The sequence below is a fragment of the Protobothrops mucrosquamatus genome, unplaced genomic scaffold (assembly GCF_001527695.2).
Source record: "Protobothrops mucrosquamatus isolate PMUCROS unplaced genomic scaffold, P.Mucros_1.0 scaffold1232, whole genome shotgun sequence".
Lineage (NCBI taxonomy): Eukaryota > Metazoa > Chordata > Lepidosauria > Squamata > Viperidae > Protobothrops > Protobothrops mucrosquamatus.
In genome coordinates, this window is record NW_015387439.1 from 515994 (window position 1) to 540909 (window position 24916).

A 24916-nucleotide genomic window follows, 5' to 3' on the forward strand; every position below is an offset into this window, starting at 1 on the left:
ATAATAATAATAATAATAATAATAATAATAATAATAATAATAATAATAATAATAATAATAATAATAATAGTAAAGTTGGAAGGGACCTTGAAGGTCATCTAGTCCAACCCCCTGCTCAGGCAGGAAACCCTATACCATTTCGGACAAATGGCTGCCCAGTCTCTTCTTAAAAACTTCCAGTGTTGGAGCATTCACCGCTTATGAGTCGGATGCCAAACATCTGAATTTCGATCACGTGACCCTGGGGGTGCTGCAACGGTCGTTAAGTGAGAAAAATGGCCATAAGTCACTTTTCTTGGTGCCGTTGTAACTTTGAACGGTCACTAAATGAACTGCTGTTAAGTTGAGGACCGGCTGTCCAGCCTCTTTCTTCACAATTTGGAAATTATCAGGAAGAGAACTCACAGAAAGGGGACCCTTGGAGACCATCTAGTCCAGCCCCCTGCCCAGCCCCTGTCCAGCCTGGCCAATTGAATGCTCCATTCCAGCACACAGGCAGCGCAGCCCACCGCCCTGGACCCGCCTGCCCGCGGCCCCTTACCCAGGCAAAATGGCATTGATTAGCCAGGCAATAAATCGCCATTTAAATAATGCCGCTTCAAAATGTGTAATTAAATAAATTAACTGCCGGGGAAGAATACGGCTTGCGGCATTTTCTGATTACTATCATTAGCTCCGGGGTAATTACCAGCCCAATAACGAGGGTGCTGAGCAATAGGGATAACATCTGTCTATTGTTTTGGGGGAGATGGGTTGGGAGGGGGGAGCCCTCCCTTCATGCCCCCCCCTTTTCAACAGCAGATTCCAGCACTAAAGGAGATGGGTCTGGGGGAGAGGGGGGGAGGCATTTTGTTCCTCTCTTACTCTCTCTTTCCACCCCAGCTCAGGTGGGGGGGGAAGGCACCCCAAATCTGCAGGGAACTCATCTTCGTCATGGAGGCTCCATTGCAAAATGGAGGCTGCAAACAACTTTTTAAAACGGGGGGCAGCTCTGCTCCCCTGCATCTGGGGGTCCGGTGTCCCAGTTTAAAAAAAGGTTGGGGTCCGAAATGGCTCGGGTATTTTGCCCCATAAAAGAGGGGCTTGAGCGGGGGAGGATGCCTGCCGCTTCATGTGTTTGCGTTTTTACAATGAGGACTAGAAGCTTGTATGAAAGGGGTCCCGGAGAAAAAGCCTTGGCCTCTTTGACCAGTTGAAAGGAAATATGCCAGGCAGGATGATTTATCATAAGACGTGGTGGGCAGATGTTTTTCAAGAAGAATTTTGGGAGAAGTCGGGCTCCTTATCCACCATTATGCCACTATTCCAAGAATATTTGTCTATAATATTTAAGAGTAATGTCCTAGCTCAGTCAGCATATGCTGGCGGTTTTCCTTCCTTCCTTCCTTCCTTCCTTCCTTCCTTCCTTCCTTCCTTCCTTCCTTCCTTCCTTCCTTCTTTCCTTCCTTCCTTCCTTCCTTCCTTCCTTCCCTCCCTCCCTCCCTCCCTCCCTCCCTCTTTCCTTCTCTTTTTCTTTTTCTTTTTCTTTTTCTTTTTCTTCCTTCCCTTCTTTTCTTTTCCTTTTCCTTCCTTCCTTCCTTCCTTCCTTCCTTCCTTCCTTCCTTCCTTTGCTGGAACCGAAGAATCATCATTTTACATCTTGCATGACTGCAGTCTTCAACTCCCACCTACACACATACACACACAAACACACACAGACTGCAGAGAGTTATCGGCCAGGGCTCCCCCCCCCTTAATTACCCTCTCTGTCTGGGGTGGGGGGGGCAAGGTCCTAATCAATTGCATTAGCAGAATTAGCAGCAGGTTTTTGTTTTGGGGTTTTTTCAATTGCCGACAGCGAGTCTCTTCCTGGGACTTTGTTAGGGGGGAAAAAAACCCCGATTAAGGTCATGCTGATTAATCAGTCACTGCTTTATTAAACCTCTGGAGGGAGACCAATTGTTCAAATTGCCCCTAATTTGACAAGGAAAATGGAGCCTGATTTTTTTTTTTAATTTCGCTTTTCCCGGAGTCACTTCACTCCTGCGGGGGACTTGGCAAGAGAGAAAAGCAAAACCATACGAAATATGGGATGGATCCGGAGCTGAAATGGACGGTCCTTTTAGGGATCTGGTGAAGGGCCGCAGGGCAGACCCAGAGGCATTTTCCAGGGCAGTCAGAAAAGTCAAGATGAGCACACAATAAAGCCACATCCCTTTGACTTTTTTTTTTTTATAAAAAAACTCCCCCATATACAAACTCCAAAGAGCTGATAGTCCAAAATTTGACCAACGTGTCATAAATACCTGTCAAAATAATAAAAGCAGGATATAAATAGATAAATGCATTTACGTAAATAAATAAATGTAAATAAATGCATGGTTGCCAAATGCCCAAATCTTGATCACGTGATCCTGGGGTTGTTGCGGCGGTCGTAAATGCGAGGACCAGTCGTAAGTCATCTTTTTCAGTCCCGTTGTAACTTTGAACGGTCGCTAAACGAACGGTTGTCAGTTGAGGACTACTTGCATTTGTTAATTGCTGAATATCTCATGAAGCAACTGATGGGAAGGGGCAGGGAAGCGAGCACGTTTGTTCCACGTGCGTGTAGATCTGTTTGTGCGTCGAAGCAGTTTGAGTCCCTTATGCTTCAATCTATCATCCCCATCTTGAAGAGGCTGTTTCAGAGTCACTTAATCCTGGATTTCTCCTTTTGAACTTGAAAAAGACAGAGAAGATTTTGGAATCCTCTTATAAAGTTGAAAAAGAGGTCCACATGTGTGTTTTGATCTCCAAATGATTAGGATCACGATGGACGTGGCTGGCCCAGTAGAATTTTTAGCGGTATATCCTTCTTCTTCCTCTTCTTCATCACTGTGAGAAAAAGAGGTCGGGACTTTGGAAAAAGTACCGAGAAGAGCAACAAAGATAATAATAATAATAATAATAATAATAATAATAATAATAATAATAATAATAATAATAGTAGTAGTAGTAGTAGTAGTAGTAGTAGTAGTAGTAATATAATAATAATAGTAATAGTAATAGTAATAGTAATAGTAATAGTAATAGTAATAGTAATAGTAATAATAAAGTTGGAAGGGACCTTGGAGGTCATCGAGTCCAACCCCCTGCTCAGGCAGGGGCTGTCCAGTCTCTTCTTAAAAACTTCCAGTGTTGGCGCATTCACCGCTTCTGGAGGCAGGTTGTTCCACTGGTTAATTGTTCTAACTGTCAGGAAATTTCTCCTTAGTTCTAGGTTGCTTCTCTCCTTGATCAGTTTCCATCCGTCGCTTCTTGTCCTGCCTTCAGGCGCTTTGGAGAAGAGCTTGACTCCCTCTTCTTTGTGGCAGCCCCTGAGATATTGGAGATAAAATATACGAAGAATATTTGCAGGAATTAGGAATGGCTAGTTGACTGAAAAGAAGGACTAGGGGAGACGTGATAGCCGGGCTCCAAGTTTTGAGGGGCTGCCATAAAGAAAAGGGGGTCCACCTGTTCTCCAAAGCCCCTGAAGTCAGGACAAGAAGCAACCGATGGAAGCTTAGCGAGGCGAGAAGCAACCTGGAACTAAGGAAACATTTTCTCCATTTGTTCTCACTGTGAAATGTCCTCATAATGTAGATCAGAGGTAGTCAACCTTGGCTCTTTTATGACTCGTGGACTTCAACTCCCAGAAGCTGGCTCAGGAATTCTGGGAATTGAAGTCCACGAGTCATAAAAGAGCCACGGTTGACTACCCCTGATGTAGAGGTCTATGGAGAGTCTCAGTCATCAAGCCATAGTTATCCCAAAGATGTTTTTTCTTGTTTCTCTTTGAAGACATTTTGCTTCTCATCCAAGAAGCTTCTTCAGTTCTGACTGGACGGCGCGGATATAAATCCTTCCATTTCCCCACCACCCAGTCAGAGCTGAAGAAGCTTCTTGGATGAGAAGCGAAACGTCTTCAAAGAAAAACAAGGAAGTCCAAGTTGCCTCCTGAAAAAGCATCTTTGGGACCTCCTAATGCAGCTTTCACCACAACGCTGGTGCTCCAGCGAGGCTGCCTGATCCTAACGGACCTCATGCAGACTTGTGGGGTGCTGCTTTCCACCTTTTCTCATCTGGCAGTCCAGGCCGCCCCAACGAGTAAACCACTCGGGGATCCTTCCCTGCAACCCCACTCACACACACACACACCCGCCCCAGATTTGGGCTGTCGGAAAGGAGGAGGAGAACGTGGGTGGAGAGGGTGACTCGCTCAACTTGGCTCCCGTCCAGGCCAGCCACTTAGCCTGATTGATGCAGCTTGCTTGTTATGGGCAGGGTGTGCGATGTCTCTCGCACCCGGAGCCGGCAGCAGGACACGTCTGGGTGAAGGAAGGCAAGGTGGAACAGGCAGAGGAGGCTGAAGGACTGGCTGGGCGGCGCGAAGCGTGGAACGAAACAAACATCAGTGTAAGGACTGTGTGAAAAGCAGGCTGTTCATCCATGCCCCATGGCATCGATGGCCTGACTGCCAAGCTGGGAACCCACCGTGCCACACTGTGCCACATTTTCCTCTTTCTCCTCTCCTTCACTTCCTTTCCCACCTAGAACTGATGATGTTACCTAGTTTGGTAATGAAACATCTGCAAGGAAACCACCAAGCTCAGAGATCACCAAGGACCCCACAGTCAACCTCCTCCTCCTCCTCCTCCTCCCCCCTTCATCCTCCTCCTCCTCCTCTTCACAAACCCCACTCCTTCCTAGCAATGTTGATGTAACTTAGTTGGGTTATAAAATGTCTGCAAGAAAACCACCCAGCTCCAAGAGCACTGTGACCCTAAAGAAACTATTTGTATAACTATAGATATATCCTGGAAACTGCTAGGGAGGGGCCATTGGACCCTCTTCCTCCCTACCAGCCATTCCGAGCTCTGCTGCCATTTTGCCCTCCGGTAAGCAGCCCTTCCCTCCTGGGAATCCAGACCACATTCCACTACAGTTCTCTTAAAGAGGGTTGCAAGGTTTACGATGAATGCAACCCTCGGCTTCTGAGTAGCCAGCAGAGGCCCTATGACCTCCAAAACCATAGGTAGGATCTCCGGGAGGGAATGACATGATCCTGCTCTCTTCTCCCCACCTCCGTCCCTTTTCCCGTCTCCTGCTTGGGCAGGGGGTTGGACTAGAAGACCTCCACGGTCCCTTCCCACTCTGTGATTCCCGTAAACTCCACCAACCTTGCTCTTTTGCCTCTCAGCTGCAGCTCCCTCCGCTACAGCCTGGCTGGGAAGAAAGGGCTGCAGCTGTGGGCCCATCATCCACGGTGCTGCTGGCGGCTTTATTCTCCCATATAATTACGCGCTTGGGGGAAAGAATTCGGTGATTACGCCGAGCCGGCCGCGCGCCGTGTCACAGCTTGGATAATCTCACTGGATTTTGACGTTAACCCTCTGAATGCTTCTTCCCCTTGGGGGTTGGGGGTGAGGGGCCTGGACCCTCCGTTGGAGTAGGGAGCCCCAGGGGTTCAAATGTATCTTCATGGCGCAGCCTTTTGTACAGGGTCCAGCATTCAGCCTCTAGACCAGGGGTGGTCAACCTTGGCTCTTTTATGACTCGTGGACTCCAACTCCCAGAATTCCTGAGCTAGCCTGGCTCAGCTTGGAAACGTCTCCCTTTCCCCTCAGCATGGCTGGCTCAGGAATTCTGGGAGTGGAAGGCCACGAGTCATAAAAGAGCCAAGGTGGTCTACCCCTGTCTTAGGAGAAAAAAACATCCTTCTTCAGTGGAAGGTGTTTTCTCATTCTTTGCTTATAATTATTTAAATTTATAGTTGCCAAACCTGGCCACTTGAAGAGTTGTGGACTTCAACTCCCAGAATTCCCCAGCTAGCTCTGTGAGATGTAGTCCACACGTCAGAAATTTTTGCTAGCGTACTGACTGAAGAATTCTAGGAGTTGAAGTCCACAAGTCTTAAAGTGGACCACTTTGGAGACCCTTGATTTGAAATAAAGCCCACCCACTCTCAGGAGAATCTCCTGTTGCGTTTTGTGTCTTGTTACAATAGGGATCAAAGTTGCATTTTATGGACGGGGCAAATTCATTTGCTCTGCCTGCCAATCATAATGGCAGGTGTTGACATCCCCCCCCTCATCACAAGTCCCACGTATCCCGATGACATCACGCAGATCTGCAACCTTTGCCAGATGACGTCATCAGGCAGGGTTGACATTCCAGGGGTTTCGTTTCCCCATTTTCCTGCCATTTTGCCTTTTCAGGAACGCCGTGGGCTTCTTCAGTTGGGGGGGGGGAACAGGAAGGGGGGGAAACCTTTTTTTTTTTCAATTTATTTTTTCCCCTGTCTCTCTCTCTCTTTCTTTTCTTTCTTTTCTTTCTTTTTGTTGAAAAAACTGTTTAAAAAGCTGGCAAATTGCAAACTTGAAAAGAGGCTGGGGTGGGGGGATTAACAATATGCCCCCCCCCAGCTTCTGCCCCGTTCCCCATAATGTGAGCAGCTTTCTAATTCTTGCATTAAATGCTTTTAATTATAGGAGCATTCTGTCTGACCTGTGGGGTTATTTCCAGAGAGGAAAAATGAAGGAATTAAAGAAAATGACAGAGGAAATTGCAGCAATTAGCGGGGCTGGTATTGTTCCCGATTGTCTGTCAAGTGGGTCTCTGTTTGTTAGTTACAAGTAAATTCGTACAGATAACTGTTCTGAAATGGCATCTCCGAAGCTGCCACAGTGATTTAAAAAGACAGAAAGAGAGAGAGAGAGGGGGGGGGGGGGAAGAGACAAAAATATGATTTTTATTTATTTTTTTGTTTTTTTCCCCTTGGAAAACCAGTTGCCCCAAAAGACGGGGGCTGTTTCCACCCCATGTCTAAAGTGAACTTTGGGGTTAGCTTCTACCTACAGGTTGTCCTTGACTTACAACCCCCGATTCAGCCCAAAACTTCCATTGCTAAGCGAGACAGTTGGGAAGTGAGTTTGGGGAAACTTTTGGGAAGTGAGCCCCATTTTTACGCCCTTTCTGTCCACCGTTGTTAAATGAACCACTGCAGTTGTTAAGAGGGAAGCCGTTCCATCTATTCATTCTTTCGACTGTCAGGAAATTTCTCCTTAGATAAGTTCTAGGTTGTTTTTCTCCTTGGGTTAGTTTCCATCCGTTGCTTCTTGTCCGCTTTGGAGAATAGGTGGACCCCCTTTTTTCTGGGACAGCCCCTCAAATACTGCAGGATGCTATCATGTCCCCCCCTAGTTCTTATCTTTATGAGACCATTCCCAGTTCCCTCAATTATTCATTGTATGGTTTAGCTTCCAGCCACTTTAATCACAGGAGTGTCCAAGCTTGGGAGTTGAAGTCCACAAGTCTTAAAATGGCCAAGCTTGGACACCCCTGCTTGATCATCTTGGTTGCTCTTCTCTGCACTTTCTCCAGAGTCTTAACTTCTTTTCTGTCGCGTGGCGACCAAAGCTGGACGCAGGATTCCAAGTGTGGGCTCAACCACCTAAAAACAAATTACCAGTAAACGAACGCACAAATAAATAAGAAACAAAACAGCCCGCAAACTCTTTGGAACTTCTGAACAGGCGGTTGTGCCATAGAAAAATCGGAGATGTCATCAGGAAAATGCTCCGGATTCCACTGTGGATCAAAGAATGCGCCCTGTTTGGCATTCCGCACACGTGTGGGTCCCTTTGAGCCCACCTTCCTTCCCCTGCTTGGCCCCCAACCAGTTGTGGGGGGGGGACGGTGAGGCTGCAGGAAAGGTTAGTTTAGGGGCTGTGGAGCTTTTCAGCTTGATGGGGGTCTCATGAATGCTGGGCTGATAAGTATTCGCCTCTCGTCTGGCAGGAATGCGCAGGACACAATGGCATGTCCTGTCCTCCCCCCTCCCTTCCCCCTCCTGCTCTATCCTTGGCTTCCCCCAAATTTAGTGCTTTCCTTCACCTCTCCCCCCCATCCTAGGTAAGGGTCCTGGCCAGAGACCCTCCTTCGCAGACACCAGCCAAAAGCCCTGCTTATTCGTTCCTTCTCTAGATATTCCTGGATCAAATTAACCCACATCTATCTATCTATCTATCTATCTATCTATCTATCTATCTATCTATCTATCTATCTATCTATCTATCTATCTATATCTCCCTCCCCCTCTCTCCTCTTTATATCTATCTATCTATCTATCTATCTATCTATCTATCTATCTATCTATCTATCTATCTATCTATCTATCTATCTATCTATCTATCTATCTATCTATCTATCTATCTATCTATCTATATCTCCCTCCCCCTCTCTCCTCTTTATATCTATCTATCTATCTATCTATCTATCTATCTATCTATCTATCTATCTATCTATCTATCTATCTATCTATCTATCTATCTATCTATCATCTCTATCCAATCTTCTCTATCTTATCTAATCTATCACTATCTTATATATAATCTATCATCTATCTCTATCTCTTTATATCTATCTATCTATCTATCTATCTATCTATCTATCTATCTATCTATCTGTATACAGTATTTATCTATATATATCTATATCTATCTAATCTTCTCTGTCTTCTCTAATCTATTGCCATTTTATCTATAATACAGTATATCATCTATCTATCTGTATCTATCTGTATCTATCTGTGTCTATCTTATCTATCTGTCTGTCTGTCTGTCTATCTATCTTATCAATCTATCTATCTGTATATTTATATCTACTCTAGATCTAGTTCCAGATCCTGGATCTCATCTGGGTGGGGAATCTGTGATCTGTTGTTTAAGATCCGCCAACTCTGAGCTGAGGTTTGGAATCTGAGGGCTAACTTGGAGAAGAAAAGCAGAGTAGGCATATAAATTGAACGAATGAATGAATGAGCGAGCAGATATCACAGGAGCGTTGATTCCTCCTAGCCTGATCCGGCCCATAGCAAGGGATCTCTCAGGCTTCATGACCCCAAGAAGCTGACCGGGAGGGTGGCCACACTGGATCCTCCTTGCTGACGCTGAGATCTTGGTTTCTCTCCAGCTTCTGGTCGGAGAAATATGAACGCGCTGCTGACGGAGCTCTTTGAAAAGCACTTAGGGGGCCACATCCTGCAGGTAAGTCCGCCTTGTGTCTTCCAGGCTGGGTTCACCAAGGTGCCAGGATAGGTTCCTTCCTCCCTCTCTCTCTGTCTGAATCCTTCCTTCCTTCCTTCCTTCCTTCCTTCCTTCCTTCCTTCCTTCCTTCCTTCCTTCCTTCCCTCCCTCCCTCCCTCCCTCCCTCCCTCCCTCTGTCATAAGTTTGAACCATCTTTAAGCAACCAGTCATAACTTGAGGACTGTGCAAACCGAATCAATCAATAAATCTCCAGTTAACTCTAGACAGGAATGCGAGTCTCCACACCTCTGCCTCTGTGCGCATCAAGTGTGCAAATTGTGAAGGCAGCACAGGAACACAAAGGAGCGGCTCCGAGGCCTTATTTCCTGGTTCCCGCCACTCTCCAACTCAGTTTCCCCCTCCGATGGGCAACTGAGGCTGGCCACGGGTCCCCCCAGACCCCCAAGCCCCCCACCACCTTCTCCCTCGAGACCCAGAAATTCTGCCTTCAGGAAATGGCTCTGGGCTCGGCTGGCTCAGCCAGGCTGGGTTTGGGGGTGGGGGGAACCCCTCCCTCCCTCCCTCCTTTGAAGGGAACTTAATTAGCCCGCGGTCGATGCAGGTACAGAGACCCAGGAAGGGGTGGCAGGCGAGGGGACCAATTGAGTTAGGGGCTTTGCTCCAGCCTCGGCACAGAGGGAAACCGAGGCCTTAACCTGGTTTGGCAGCTCGGCCAGGTGGGGGGTCCCTTCTGAAATAGATTTCTTCCCTGGCTCCCCGGTGCCGCCGGCCGCCTCCGCCAGCCCCTTTTCGAGAGCTAATGCAGATTTATTGGGAAGCAATTCGATTTGGCCCTGGGTGTGTGGGAAGACTGGGGAACAGATGGCGGGCAGGCAACTTTTGCTTTCTCTTCCCACCAAAGGCAGAAGACCCCTCCCCAATTGTTACAGAGGTGCTGGAAGCTGCTGGGGCTTCTCTTTGCACCACTGCTTTTTCTGTTGGATCCTGGGCTGGGTGGGGGGGAGTTTGCCAGCCCCATAATTCCCACCCCAGGAAAGGAGAATATTTATAGCTCAGGGTTGAAATGAGGACCCCGGCCTACAAGAGACATACAGGCCGTCCTCAACTGAGCTCTAAATTTCCGTTGATAAGTGAGACAATGAAGTCTCATTGTCTCATTTTACGACTGTCCTTGCCACATGTCTTGTTAAGCAGATCACCACAGTTGTTCAGTCAGTAACACGGTCGTTAAGCAAATCTGGCTGTCCCCCCTTTGACTTTGCTTTGCCCGAAGGTCGTAAAAGGGGATCACGTGATCCCGGGACACTGCGACTGTCATAAATACGAGTCAGTTGCCCAGCGCCTGAATTTGGGTCGCGTGACCACGGGGATGCTGCGACGGTCGTAAGTGTGGAAAAACATAAGTCCCTTTTTTTCAGTGCCGCTGTAATTTGGAACGGTCAGTAAGCAAACGGCTGTAAGTGGAGGTCTTACCTACAGGGGTAGTCAACCTTGGCTCTTTTATGACTCGTGGACTTCAACTCCCAGAATTCCTGAGCCAGCATGGGGGAACTATGGCCCCCTCATGACTCGTGGACTTCAACTCCTAGAATATGTCTGGCCTTACAGCTGTAATAAATAGATTGATTGATTGACTCCCAGAATTCCTGAGCCAGCATGGGGGAACTATGGCCCCCTCATGACTCGTGGACTTCAACTCCCAGAATTCCTGAGCCAGCATGGGGGAACTACGGCCCCCTCATGACTCGTGGACTTCAACTCCCAGAATTCCTGAGCCAGCCTGGCTCAGCTTGGAATCCTCTCCCTTTCCCCTCAGCATGGCTGGCTCAGGAATTCTGGGAGTTGAAGTCCACCAGTCATAAAAGAGCCAAGGTTGCCTACCCCATTTGTTTTTGTGCGGTGAGACATGGCTTTGGGGTCTGCCAATTCTCTGTCGCTTAAAAAGAAACCGGGCACTTTCTGCAGAGGTCACGGAAAGAACTTTTATCTGCCGGACTTCGAAAGCAGGTTCGATGGAAATCTGCCCCTCCAGCAAGGCCACGAGGGGAGGTGGGGGGTCCTTCGCTTCGTCACCCACCGCCCGGCCTCTGCGCAAGGTGAGGATCCCGCGCAACAGGTGACACTGAGGAAATGCTTTGGCACTTTTGCAGTGGAGCCGTGGGAGAGGAACTGCGGGGAATTAAAGGCACCGACAGTCGGGTTAATGTTCAGACGTGTTAATTACTGCTGACAGATAAAATTGCTTTCCCCCCCCCCCAGTCATCAAGTATGCTCAGAGGTCATTGGCGCAGCAATTAAACGGTTGACACCCGAGGACGGGCATGTCTCCCTGGGCTGTTGAGGAGGACGGAAAAGGGGGGGGATCCCCAGGCTTCCCCCCCCCCTTTTATTAGGAGGGGATTGGGGACGGCCCCACCGAGATTGACTGGAGATGAGCAAGCAGAAGGAGGCTTGGTCTGGTTAAGGTACCAGGCTAGAATATGGGAGATGTTGAGTTCAAGTCCTGCCACAGGCAGGAAAAGCGGAGGGGTGATCTTACAGCCCAGCCCACCTCACAGGGTTGTTTTGGTGGGTAAACTAGGTGGTGGAAGGTGTGTTGGATATGTTTGCTGCCTTGGGTTATCTGTAAAAAGAATTAAGGAAATGAGAGAGAGAGAGAGAGAGAGAGAGATGATAGACAGATAGAGATAGATAGGTGATAAAGATGATAAAGAGAGATGATCGAGATAGATACATAGATGGATGGATGGACGGACGGACGGACGGACGGACGGACACAGAGACAGACGGTCAGATAGACAGACAGAAATAGGATTGAGAGATGAGAGATGTATGATAGATAAATGATAAATGATAGATAAACAGACACACAAATAGGATAGATAAGATATAGATACAAATAGAGACAGTGAAAAAGACATAGAAATAGGATAGATAGATAGGATAGAGAGAGAGAGAGATGATAGAGATAGATAGTTGATAGAGATAAATAGATGATAGACAGATAGATAGGTGATAAAGATGATAGAGAGAGAGATGATATAGATACATAGATGATAGACAGACAGACAGACAGACAGACAGACAGACAGACAGACAGACAGACAGATAGATAGATAGATAGACAGACAGATGGACTGACAGAAATTAATTTCATTGCATTAAAGGTCCCCTGCAAGATTATTTTCCCAACCAAGTGACTGGTAGGAAAAAAAAACCCTCCTTCCATCTCTCTGAAGATTTGAACCCAGATCCCAGGGCAATTCATTAGCAGCGCCCTCTAGCTTCGTGCCCAGCTGTCTTGATTCACAGCCTCCGCTTGTGCAAGGACGGAGGTGCCCTTATTGGTGACCCTTCAGAGCCAAGACTCTTCTTTGTGCCCGGAGGGGTTTGTCTCCAAACTTGGAAAAACTTTGGGGTCCGAGTTCAAGATGTTCATCTTTCCTGCTTTGGGGCTGATTTTGTAACTTCCCCAAAATACCTTGAAAAGAGGGACGGGGGGGGGGGCTTTGCCTTTGGAGGGTCATGGCTCTGCTTCGGAGGGTTGATTAAGAAGCCAAATTTCCTGGCGTGGGGGATGAGTTGCCATGGTTAAATTCAAAGGGCCGTTTCTGGCTTCTTCCTGGGGCGCCCAAGAGAGCAATTTCCTGCTTTCCGGAACAATTTGGAAGGGGGGGGGTGTTTGTTTGATTATTCTGCACCCCCCCCCCCCCAACCATCCCTTCTCCCTTTGCAGCTTCTCTGGAGCTTCCCGTCTGGAGGATCCCCAAGAAATCACTTACCTTTTTTTTTTTAATATAGCTTTATTGACTTTCTCGAACGGATCAAACAGAGTCATGGGAAAAAGTTAGGAAAAAAAGAAAAGCAACAAAAAAAGAAGACTTAGAAGTGTAACAAGGCTGTAACAGCCATAAATAAAGGCGGATATACGTGTCCCAGGGTTAATGCTGGTTTCCTTGCAGATGTTTCGTGACCCAGCTAGGGAACAGTATTGTGCATCAGTTTCCAGATGTTTGCAAGGGCCCTTTCCTCTCAAAGAATCCAGATGGGGCTTGTCATCGGCGGGGATGACAAGGCAAAGGGACTTTCTATGGCAAACTTAACTCTGCTGTTCACAAACAAACAAACAAACAAACAAACAAACAAACAAACAAGAGGTTCAGGAACTGTGTTTCTTCCTGCTACTTGGAAGAGAGGCAAAGAGCATTTCCAAAGCATTTCAATTTAGTCCCAATCCGGTTCTTTAATCCTTCTGGTCTCCAAGCAACCAGTCGTAAACTGAGGACTGCTTGCATGGCCTTTTCTGCATTGCTGGAGATGGATTTCGGCGCTTCGGTTTGGGAAGCGTCTCCGGTCCGTTGGGGCCAAATCATCTGAACGTTTCTAAATTAAAATGTTGCAGATTTCCCCTTAAATTATGTGACTTTTCTCTCTGCTGGGGAAAAGGAAGGAACTGCCTTGCCAGCAAGACCGGTTTTTTGTGCCTACACACAACCCCAGTTGAATTGTGTTCCTTTGCTCCACAGTCCCTGGATGGCTTCGTGTTTGCACTGAATCAAGAGGGAAAATTCCTTTACATCTCCGAGACGGTGTCTATTTACCTGGGCCTGTCACAGGTAGGTGTTGCCTCCAACTACAGGTCCTAAACCAGAGGTCCCCAACCTTTTGGGCACCAGGGACCACCGATTCCGTGGGGAGAGGTTTTTCCACTGACCGGAGGGTGCGTGGTTTTGTGTGCTGCCTGCATCCCACGGATGGGGCTTTGCTTGTTTGTGCGGACCGGTTGCTGGCATGCCACAACCTAGTTACTACTATTGAGCATCTTGCTCAATAGTAGTAACTGTGAGAGGGACCTCGGAGTCCTAGTGGACAATCACCTAAATATGAGCCAGCAGTGTGCTGCAGCTGCCAAAAAGGCCAACAACAGTGCTAGGCTGCATTAACAGAGGGATAGAATCAAGATCACGTGAAGTGTTAATACCACTTTACAATGCCTTGGTAAGGCCACACTTGGAATACTGCATCCAGTTTTGGTCACCGCAATGTAAAAAAGATGTTGAGACTCTAGAAAGAGTGCAGAGAAGAGCAACAAAGATGATTAGGGGACTGGAGGCTAAAGCATATAAGGAAAGGCTGCTGGAATTGGGTATGTCTAGTTTAATGAAGAGAAGGACGAGGGGGGACATGATAGCAGTCTTCCAGTATCTCAGGGGTTGCCATAAAGAAGAGGGAGTCAAGCTATTTTCCAAAGCGCCTGAAGGCAGGACAAGAAGCAACGGGTGGAAACTAATCAAGGAGAGAAGCAACCTAGAACTAAGGAGAAACTTCCTGACAGTGAGAACAATTAACCAGTGGAACAACCTGCCTCCAGAAGCGGTGAATACTCCAACACTGGAAGTTTTTAAGAAGAGACTGGACAGCCATTTGTCCGAAATGGTGTAGGGTTTCCTGCCTGAGCAGGGGGTTGGACTAGATGACCTTCAAGGTCCCTTCCAACTTTACTATTATTATTATTAGTAGTAGTAGTAGTAGTACCGGTCCACGGCCCAGGTGTTGGGGACCCCTGTCCTAAATCACTTTCTCCAAGGCCGTCGTAACTTTGAACCATTGTCAAACAAACAATTGTAAGTCGAGGACTACCCGTAGGAACGTTTCGAGTGCTGCAGGATGCGGGTTTTAACTTGGTCGTTCCGGAAGCGTTCCCGGCAAACGCTCCGGCGTGCCCAGTCGCCCTTTTGACGCCCTCCGTGTCCTCTTTGGTCTCACCTGCTGAGCGGCCAGAACATCCGCCGTCTGGTTTTTCGGCGCGCCAGCCGCTCCGCCACATACATAATGAGCCGCAGCAATTATCTCCCCTGGAAATGACGCCAGACAGGCGGCATCGTCTGATAATTGATGATCGATGATCAGCCGGTTCCTTCCGAGCAGGAATTGATTGATCGCCGTGGCAGAGAGACATTTGCTAAGGTTTATCGCGCCCCCCGTTTTCTTGTGGGAGAATTTGAAGAAGAAAGATGGGGGGGGGGAATTATGGAAGTGCTCAACACGCAGGAGAAACATCCCCTCCGCAAAGAAAAAAAAAATCTGCCTTGCAAATTAGCCCCGGTGCGCCAGCAGTTGAAAAAGGACGGCGTCTGTAACCATTTGTGAGCCGGTCGGTCGCTCTCGCCCGTCAATAACCCTCCGAGGTGGCTTTCAGATTTTAATTCCAGATTTGCTTTAGATCCAAATTCTGGGAAGGGAGCATTGTCCCCCTCCTCAGTTTCCCCCCCCCCATTTCTTTTTCGCTTGTGTTTGAGTTGTAAGTCCTTTTTTTCAAGGCTGTTGTAACTTCAGACGGCTGTTGAATGGATGGTTGTAACTTGGGCTATCTGTGGTGCCGTTCCTACTACGGGTGGTCCTCGACTTAACGACCACAATTGAGCCCCAAATTTCTGTTGCTGTGTGAGAGATTTGTTAGGTGAGTTTTGCCTCATTTTACGACCTTTCTCGCCACGGTTGTTAAGCGAATCACTGCGGTTGTTAAGCTAGCAACACGGTGGACCCTACACAGTTCCGCTGTGCTGAAGACATTTTTTTAGGAGGAAAGCTGTGTTAGTCTGCAGGGATCACAAATCAGGAACGTTGCTACATCTTTTGCAGGTGGCATTTTTTTACTCAAAGGCAAAAGGTTTTTGCGAGCTGCTGTTTCAGCCGTTGAATAACACCTGTGGGTCCCAAAAGACCCTACTGGAAACCCCCTCCTCACTTTTTGGGGGGAACAAGCCACCTAGCTGCCCTTCCAATCTACCACCATCTTCTTTTCTTTCCCTTCTTTTTGTTGTTTTCTCTTCTTTTCACCTTGAGAAGCAGGCGAGACCGGGGCCGATGATGCTGGAATGTGAATATCACCCGTGCCAGCCAGCGTCTCTGTCTACGGGGAGACCCGGCCGGGGCGGGGGGGCTTTCATCTCGCCCACTTGCCTTAAGCAATTAGAGGGGGATGAAACGGAGGACGGGGAGGGGGGGGAAAGGACATTTTCAGAAGCTGAGCTGCCTGCCTGCCCCACCCCCACCCCCGGGCCCTGATATGGCGCCTGACGTGTGAGTGGCAGCTGTCTCCTTCCAGGGGGCACCTGGCAGAGTATGTGGGGCACCTGCTAAGGAGGTGGCCAGAACAGCGGGTGAGTCACGGGAAGGATGTCTGGAGGATAAGCCGTCTCTGGCCGAGGGTCATCCGAATTCGTGCCGTCCTCCCAGGGCTGGCTGGGGGAGGGGGCCGTTTCTGGACACGCAAGAAAACCCGGCCATAAGTACGAGTCACTTGCCAAGCATCTGAATTTTGATCCCGTCACCATGGAAATGCGGCAACAGTCGTCGGTGTGTGAAAAATTGTCATACGTCCCTTTTTCTGGTACTGTTGTAACTTCGGTCGCTAAACAAACCGTTGTAAGTTGGGGACTACCGATCTCTTCAACCCTAACCCTTCTATTCGGTTCTGTTTTTTTTTTCTTGATTTACTTGTTAAATTTATCTGCCGCCCACCTCATCTCTCGGCACCTGGCAATCAAGGGAGGGGAGGGAGGGCACCGGTGCCCGGCCCGGCTCAGCCTGGGCCGGCCACCATTCCCGGAGCCCCAGGGTGAGTGCCCACACCGGCCCTTCCAACTGCTTGCCCACTGTGGATTGCAGACCCGGAGCAAACCTCCGGCACGGGGATGGCAGCCTTTGACGCTGCGCCTTGCCCCGGGAGGAAGACCGGAAGCGCCTGGTTTGTGTGTGTGTGTGTGTGTGTGTGTAGGGGCAGTTGGGAGGGTGCAGGAGAAGCAGGCACAGCTTAAGGTCGGGGAGAAAAGGGGCATTCTCCAATGAATGTCTTACTGGCTGCCCAGCAACCTGACAATGCGAGGCTGGAGCCCGGCCACCTGGCAGGCGGGCACTTCCGCTCCTTCGCGGCCACCTCACCAGGCGCTCCGGAGACGTCCCTTGCGCCAGCTCCCTTTTCTTCGGGCTTCCTTTTCATCGTGTTACGTTTTTAAAAATTTTAATTGTAATACAGGAAGTCCTCGACTCGACAATCATTCGTTTAGTGACCGAAGTGACAAAAAGCGACTTAGGACCGTTTTTCACGCTTAACGACCATTGCAGCCTCCCCAGGGTCACGTGAGCAAAATTCGGATGCTTGGCAAACTGACTCGTCCTTATGACGGTTGCAGCGTCCCGGGGTCACGTGATCCCCTTGGGCGACCTTCCGGGGAACAAAGAGAGAGGGGGAGCCGGGTTCACTTCACGTCCGTGTGACTCGCTTAATAACTGCAGTGATTCATTTAACAGCTACGGCTGGAAAGGTTGTAAAACGAGGCAACACTCTCTTACCGAGTGTCTCGTTTAGCAAGAAAATTTGGGGCTCTCTTGAGGTCATAAGTCAAGAACTACCTTTGTGTGTTTTGAATGGTGAGCTGCCCAGAGATTTCCTGAAACCAACAGCTACAGAAACCAAGTAAACAAATGTATAAATATATTTATATCAATACATATAAATAATTCCTCTTGCCCCACTGCTGCTTTTTCCAGCGGCCTCTTTTTTTTTTTTTTTTTTTGGCTCACTCAGAGGGCTGCTCTCGCTCACGGTTGCGCCCGCGGCTTTTCGCACTTGGATCTGTGCGAGCTGGAAGGCCGATGCAGTGCCAGGCGCTGTGCCAAGTGGCCTCCCTCCCCCAGATGTGTTTGTCCACCTCACAATGGAAGCTGGGCACGAAGCGTTGAAAACCCTGCCAGCTGTTAGAAGCAGCCATGTCAGCTCTCCCCACCAAGAAAGAGACCCCCCCTCCTCCCCCCTCGGCTGCTCCCCCATCCATCCCTCCTCCCTTTCTCCGGTTTTCTCACTTCTCCTAGCCGAGGAGTGGCTGGTGCATGTTTAATGAGGACTAGCTCCTTTGAATGCACGCGACTCTCACTGGGGGAAGCCAATAGCTCTGCATTATTATTTATCGATCTCTTGGCCCTGGCTGCATTACAATGCAGGGAACGTTAACCCGCGGCGCTGACCCTTGGTCTTGGAAGCGGGCAAGGGGTCTGCATCAGGATTCGGGCAGGGTCTCAAAGCAGGGGGTGGGTTGGGAGGTCACCCCCCTTCGGTGCTAACTTTTAATGTGACTTCTTTGAGGAACTCTGGGGGTGTCGCCAAGGGAGTGGAGTAGCCTGGGAGCAGAAGACAGAGAAATGGGGGGGGGGGGCGTTCCTGCAGAGGCATCCATGCACCCCCAGGGAAGAAAGGAGCAAAATGGGACCTCCTGAGATCAGGGAGACGAGGGGGATTGTGGGACTGGGTGGACTGCAGAGCAGTTGAAGGCCTGGTGACCGTCCCCCCTTGACCTTTGAACCTGTCCTTGCTCTTCCAGGTAGAGCTGACCGGCAGCAGCATCTTTGACTACGTCCACCCGGGGGACCACCACGAAGTGGCCGAGCAGCTGGGGCTGAAGGCTCCCCTGGGCCCTGGTCACCCCGCCCACCCCAAAGCCTCTCTCCTGGACTCCTCCGCCTCCTCTGAGGGTCCTCAATCAGGTACAGCCTCTCTGTTACACTCCCCCCCCCAGAACTGGGAAGCCCCCAGTTGCTCAAGCAGGCTTGGAGGTCATTTGGCCATCTGTTGAGTCAGGAAACACTTAGCACATGCTCAGAGGTGCCCTGTTACCTTTGGTCTGGTCTGGATCTTGCTTAACAGAACTCCCACAAGCCATCATATGCCAGACCCCAGGACGTGGTTTGTTGGGTTTATCACCTGGACTTACGACCACGATTGAGCCCCAAATTTATGTGGCTAAGTGAGTCATGTATTAAGTGAACTTAGCCCCATTTTACGACTTTTCTTGCCTCCGTTGATAAGTGAATCACCGCAGTTGCTAAGTTAGTAACACGGTTGTAAAATGAATCTGCCTTCCCCATTGACTTTGCTTGTCAGAAGGTCGCAAAAGGGGATCACGTGATCCCAGGACACGGTGACCGTCATAAATACGAGTCAGTTGCCAAGTGTCCGAATTCTGATCATGTGACCCTGGGGATGCTGCAACGGTCATAAGTATGAAAACTGGTCCTCAGTCCCTTTTTTTCAGTGCCGTTGTAACTTTGAACGGTCACTAAATGGACAGTTGTAAGATGAGGAAACTCCCCCCCCCGTATGCCTGAACCCAGCCAGCAGCAGCTTCGTTAAAACTCGGCTTGAATAAATCATGGCTTGATCGGCCGCATCTTCTGATGGGCCCTACGCACCCTTCATCCAGAGTGGGCTTCTTCGCGGTGGTCTGATGAGGAGTTGGGGTGCTCCCTGGGGTGAGGCGCTGAGCCCCTCTCCGTCCCCGATCTGACCTTTCATTGTACCTGGGCCTGGGGAGGGGGTCTCAGCTTCACCTCCCCTTCTTCTGCCCCCTTTCTCCCCCCCCAACAGGCAGGGAGGAAGAGGCAGTCCCTGGGGTCTCCCCCTCTCCTGCCCTGGATGGTTGCCGGCTTCGCTTTCATCCGGGGAACTTGTTAAAGATTGATGCCAAGATGGCAACTGAAAGAGAATGCCAGATCAGCTGGCTGTCAAGAGCGAGTCCTCCGAAGAGGGAGACGTCCGTCCGGGGTTTGGCTGAGGGTCCCCCATGCCTCGCTCCCTTGGCCTGAATCGGGTAGACTTGCCCCCCTTGGCCTGGAAGCGTCGATGGGGCCGCAAGGAAAAGACCCATTCAGATGTCCTCTGTCCACGGTAGATCCAGGGATATGAATATTGTGCCCATTATGGGATTCTGTTGAGGCTTTGAGTGAACGAATTCAGTCCTTCTTTTCTCCCTGGGGACACTTGTGGCACACACAGAAACCGTGATGCTCTCACACACCCACCCACTTGTGCTTTTTGTTACCTTCTGGGGGGAGGGGGCTTCGGGGTATCCGAAGCAGAACATCCAGACTCAGCCACAGTTTTGTTCCATGCAGTATTAACCTTGTGCACTCTCAAGCTTCCTCCTTCCGTTATGTATTCAAGATGGCAGTGATTAATGTTTATATGGTACTTATATGTAAGGGTGTAGTAGGTCTATGCATGTGTTGTGTACAGTATGTTTAAATGGGCGTTATGTATGTGTACACTTTGAGAGCCAGCAACTAAATTTCATTTTTAATGTGTGCCATTGTGCTCACAGTAAAAAATGACAATAAAGGTTATCTATCTATCTATCTATCTATCTATCTATCTATCTATCTATCTATCTATCTATCTATCTATCTATCATCTATCTATCTATCTATCTATCATCTATCTATCTAATCTATCTATCTATCTATCTATCTTTAGATCTTTCTAGTTCCCGCACAGCCGAAGGCGATGGAGCCCCGGAGCGTTCCTTCTTCATCCGTCTGAAGTCCACTTTGACCAAGAGAGGACTTCACATCAAGACTTCGGGCTATAAGGTATAATGGGCGCTCCCACACAGACTTGGGGTCCGGAGTGGGGGGAACGTGGGAACAGGACAAGGGATTTTAAAGGGGTTTTAATTACTTTTAAATTGGACGTATTTAAATATTTCTTTTTAATCGATTTTTAATTAGATGTATAACATGTTAGCATTTTATCTATTGTCAGCCGCCCTGAGTCCGCAAGGAGAAGGGCGGGATATAAATGTAATTAAATAAATAAATAAATAAATAAATAAATAAAAGGAGAAGCAGGTCATCAAAGTCAAGCAGGAAAGGCTTGATCTGACAGAGGTGACATTTGAAAACAGAACTGTTCAAAAGGAGGCAAGCTTTTGGGGTCTGCATGAGTGCCCCCCTCCCAGCAGTAGGTGCAGGAGACGAATGCGAGATTGGCTCATCTTTGCTCTTGACCGGGGTCCCCAAACTTGGCGACTTTAGGACTTGTGGACTACAACTCCCAGAATTCTTCAATCAGCATGCTAGCAAACATTTATGATGTGTGGACTACATCTCCCAGAATTCCTTGGCCAGCATGCTGTTGAACTGGAAAATGAGTGGACTCCATTTCCCAGAATTCCCCATCTTTTTAAATTTCCAAGCTTGAGAAACTCTGCTCTGGGTGGGGAATTCTGGGAATTGAAGTCCACAAGGCCTAAAGTGGCCACGGTTGGAGACCCCTGCTCTTGACCAGTCTCTCATTTGATGAAGGACTTGAGTAGCCAGAATTTCTGCCAGAATTTCGAGAATGAGGAGGGGGCCATCTTGGCAGGAAGAGGGTCTCAGGTCCTCCGTCCCACTTCCGGCCGGGAGAAATGGGACCTCTTCTAAAAACCATCGTTGTTCCCGGGGGGCCTCCTCGGTTCCACTCAGGTAGTCCTTGACTTACAAACAGAAATTCAGTTCCTAAGCAATGCAGTCGCTAAATGAATCATCATGTAACTGAACCCAATTTTATGACCATTTTTACCATGGTCATTAAATGAGTCTCACGGTCAGCAAACAAATCCGGCTTCCTCAGTTCACCCTGTTTGTCAGAAGCTGGCTGGGAAAGTCGCAAATCAGGACCATGTGATTGTAAGACGTAAAAGCGAGTCAGTTGCCAAATGCCCAAATTGCGATCGTGTGACACCAGGGGTGGTGTGACGGTTGTAACTTTGAGGACAGGTTAAAAGTTGCTTTTTCCAAGGCTGTCCTAACTTCAAACTGTTGTTAAATGACTGGTCGTAATTTGAGGACTACTTAGGGTCCCCTTTGGGATATGGCATCTCTCCGTGGCCCCTGATCCACTCTGTGGCCCTCTTTTGCCCTCCAGGTGATCCATGTCACGGGCTGCCTCCGTTCCAGACGACCGTCCCATCCCCACGGCCACTCAGTGCTGGGCCGGGTGCTGGGACTTGTAGCGCTGGCCCACACCCTGCCGCCCTCCACCCTCAGCGAAGTGCGCATTGAGTGTCACATGTTCGTTTTCCGGGTCAACATGGACCTACAGATCGTGTACTGTGAGAGCAGGTGGGTGAAGGGGACAGCTGGACTCTGGCTTGTCCTGGTGATTGGGGGGGGGCTGGACACTTGCAGGGCAGCTTAAAAACCAGACGTGAAAGGGAAGCCCAGCAGGGCACATGGTGGATACAGAAATTGTCACATGTGGGGATGGACACTAGCTGTGAATTGCAACTTCTACAACAGGCTGACTCAGCCCAGACTGGAACTGGCCCACTAAGCCATGTTTTGTAATCCACAATCCAGCTTTGGTGATGACCAAGTTTGGTGATCCCTGATGATCAAATTTGGTGACCCCTGATGACCAGTTTGGGTGACCCCTGATGCCCAGGTTGGGTGACATCTGATGACCACGTTTCCTGCTCTTTTGTGGGAGTGCTCTGCCCATCATCAAGTAAACTTCACTGACTTGGAGAGGGAGGGGAAGAAATTCAGCTTCTCATTGACCATAAAAGCTAGGAAGCAGAAGAACCGTCTGTCTCCTGGAGTTGTGAGGGCTCCATCACTAGAGGTTCTCAAACAAAGATTGGACTGGTGTGAAGATTCCCAATCCAATTCTATGGTTCTAAAATCCTTCCCTGTCCACATACTCAACATTGGACAGAAACCTTGGAGAACCTCAATTGGCTTGAGGTGAGCTCTCCTACCCTTGGTGGACCCAAGGATCTAAGAAGGTATCCTGCCTTTCCAAGAAGCCAGATACTCCTGTCCCTCCTTAGACATCCCATGGAGAAGAGAGTGCAGGTCAACTCCCCTTCCGGACCATCTACAAGACTTTGACCAGGCTCTGTATCTCCTTTAAACCCAACCCCAAACCAAAGTCAAAGTTTCTGGTCCACAGCTGTCCCCTTCCTCTCCTCTCCTCCAGGATCACCGACTACATGGACTTCTGTCCCTCAGAACTCGTTGGGAAGAGTTGCTATCGCTTCATTCATGGAGAAGACGTGGAGGGGATCCAGCAAAGCCACCTGGACTGTACGTGGCCCCAAGAAGGGCGCAATGGATGGTTGGGATTTATGGATCCTGGGGCCCCTTGCTAGATTGCCCCAGAGCAGGGGTAGGCAACCTCGGCTGTAAGGAAATCGCCTGGCAGTTACACAGTCTGGGTCGAGCGTGTAGCTACGATGAATCTTGGCCAAGATTGACCCTCTTCTTTCTCCACCCCCTTCAGTGTTAAACAAGGGGCAGGTGGTCACCCGCTATTACCGCTGGCTGCAGAAGAGCGGGGGCTTCGTCTGGGTCCAGTCCTGCGCCACCATCTCGATCAACGTCAAGAATCCCTCCGAGAGGAACATGGTGTGGGTGAACTACATCCTCAGGTGAGTGTGAGAATGCGGATGGTCTTCCAGTCCAACCTTGCCCATTTTAAGACTTGTGGACTTCCACTCCCAGAATTCCACAGCCAGCACAGCCAGACTGTTGCGGAATCCAAACAGTCACAATGAATGATCAACATTCAAACCCTTGGCAACCGACTCACATTTACGACTGTCGCAGCGTCCTGGGTTCATGTGATCCCCTTTTGCGACCTTCTGACAAGCAAATTCGATGGGGAAGCCAGATCCACTCAACAACCGTGTGTCATGGTTCCGACTAACGAAACACTTCAAAGAACTTCCAGGCATTTTATCCTAAAAAGTCTATTTATGTGACAAAATGTCGGCACAGGCATGATGAAAGGCAATGCTAGGATCTGAAATCCCCACCCACCGAGCAGTTATTTTTGCTAGCATTTCCACTCCCTATTTTGCTGTCATGATTTTACCTTCTCCAATTAGTGTGAAGGGCAAAGATTCCCTTCCTTTCCCTTTCACGGGCTTTTCCCTCCCCCCTCCTCTGCTCTGCATTAACTCTAAAAACACCAGACAGTCGAAGCAAGAATATACAATATTAGCAGCGTTGACACCGTGTTACTAACTTAACAGCTGCAGTGATTGACTTAACCGTTGTGGCTAGAAAGGTCGTAAAATGGGGTAAAACTCCCTGAACAAGTGTCTTGCTTAGCAACAGAAATTTGGGGGCTCGGTTGTGGTCGTAAGGCGAGGACCGCCTGTATTCACTGAGGTGGATGCAGCCGGTTCAGCCAAATTCGGCCTCATTCTTTTTCAAGTTGGCACCTGTTCTTTTCCACCTGAAAAGGCCAATTCCCTTAAATCAGAAATCTAGCCCTGCAGGCATCCCCATCGCCCAGCAAAGGAATTTCCTCCCCTCTGTGCTAGATTTCTTCATTGTGGGGGGGAAGTTGTTTAGAAAAAGAAATGCAGACCACCTGGATTCTGGATTCCCTCCACCCGTGCACCGTTGGGGCTCCCCTCTGAGTCCTGCTCTGTCCTCACCCCAGTTTTGCTGCCCCCCCACACCCCCTCGGACCCTCCCCACCCAGCTGGACCCTTTAAACTACAGAATCTCCTCTGCTGAGCCTTTTTTTGCCGGGATGAAAGGAGGGCTGTGTGAATGGCCGGCCCAGATGGTTATTAATGGCCCTGCTCTCCTTTTCCCTCTCCATAAAGCCAAAAGAAGCATTCTTATGCTAATCCGGCAAGCAATTGCCGATACTAATGTATGATTTGTCAGAGTGATTAGTATTTTAGTTAATTAGAGCTGTAATTAGAGCCTAATTAACTTTCTTGCAGCAGCCTCCCTGCCTGGAAGCCCGCTGCCTCCCTCTCCCCACAGCTGCTGTAAAACTTTGCACGGGAGGGGGGGGCTGGGTGGGATTGTTGGGGGTCCCGTCACTGGAAGCAGGGGTGAAGCAAGGGGGGGCTGTAAAACAGAGGGGTTTTCTTTGGGGGGGGGATCCAAGGTTTGGGGGTGAAATAATAGCAAATGGAGCTCAGTGACAATCCAAGCTGGTTGGCCGCCTCCAGAAGCGGTGAATGCTCCAACACTGGAAGTTTTTAAGAAGAGACTGGACAGCCATTTGTCTGAAATGATATAA

At 49.0% G+C, this 24916-nt stretch overlaps 1 protein-coding gene across 1 annotated transcript in view; it reads left to right on the plus strand.

Annotated features, from left to right (window-relative positions):
* The window catches only part of NPAS1 (neuronal PAS domain protein 1), a 31999-nt gene that overhangs the window by 1549 nt on the left and 5534 nt on the right, over positions 1–24916 (plus strand). Inside the window, 8 exon segments of the mRNA XM_029285060.1 lie at positions 7536–7633; positions 8974–9047; positions 13575–13664; positions 18429–18591; positions 20357–20472; positions 21791–21987; positions 22847–22953; positions 23150–23297. Coding sequence (XP_029140893.1) covers positions 7536–7633; positions 8974–9047; positions 13575–13664; positions 18429–18591; positions 20357–20472; positions 21791–21987; positions 22847–22953; positions 23150–23297 — 993 coding nt within the window.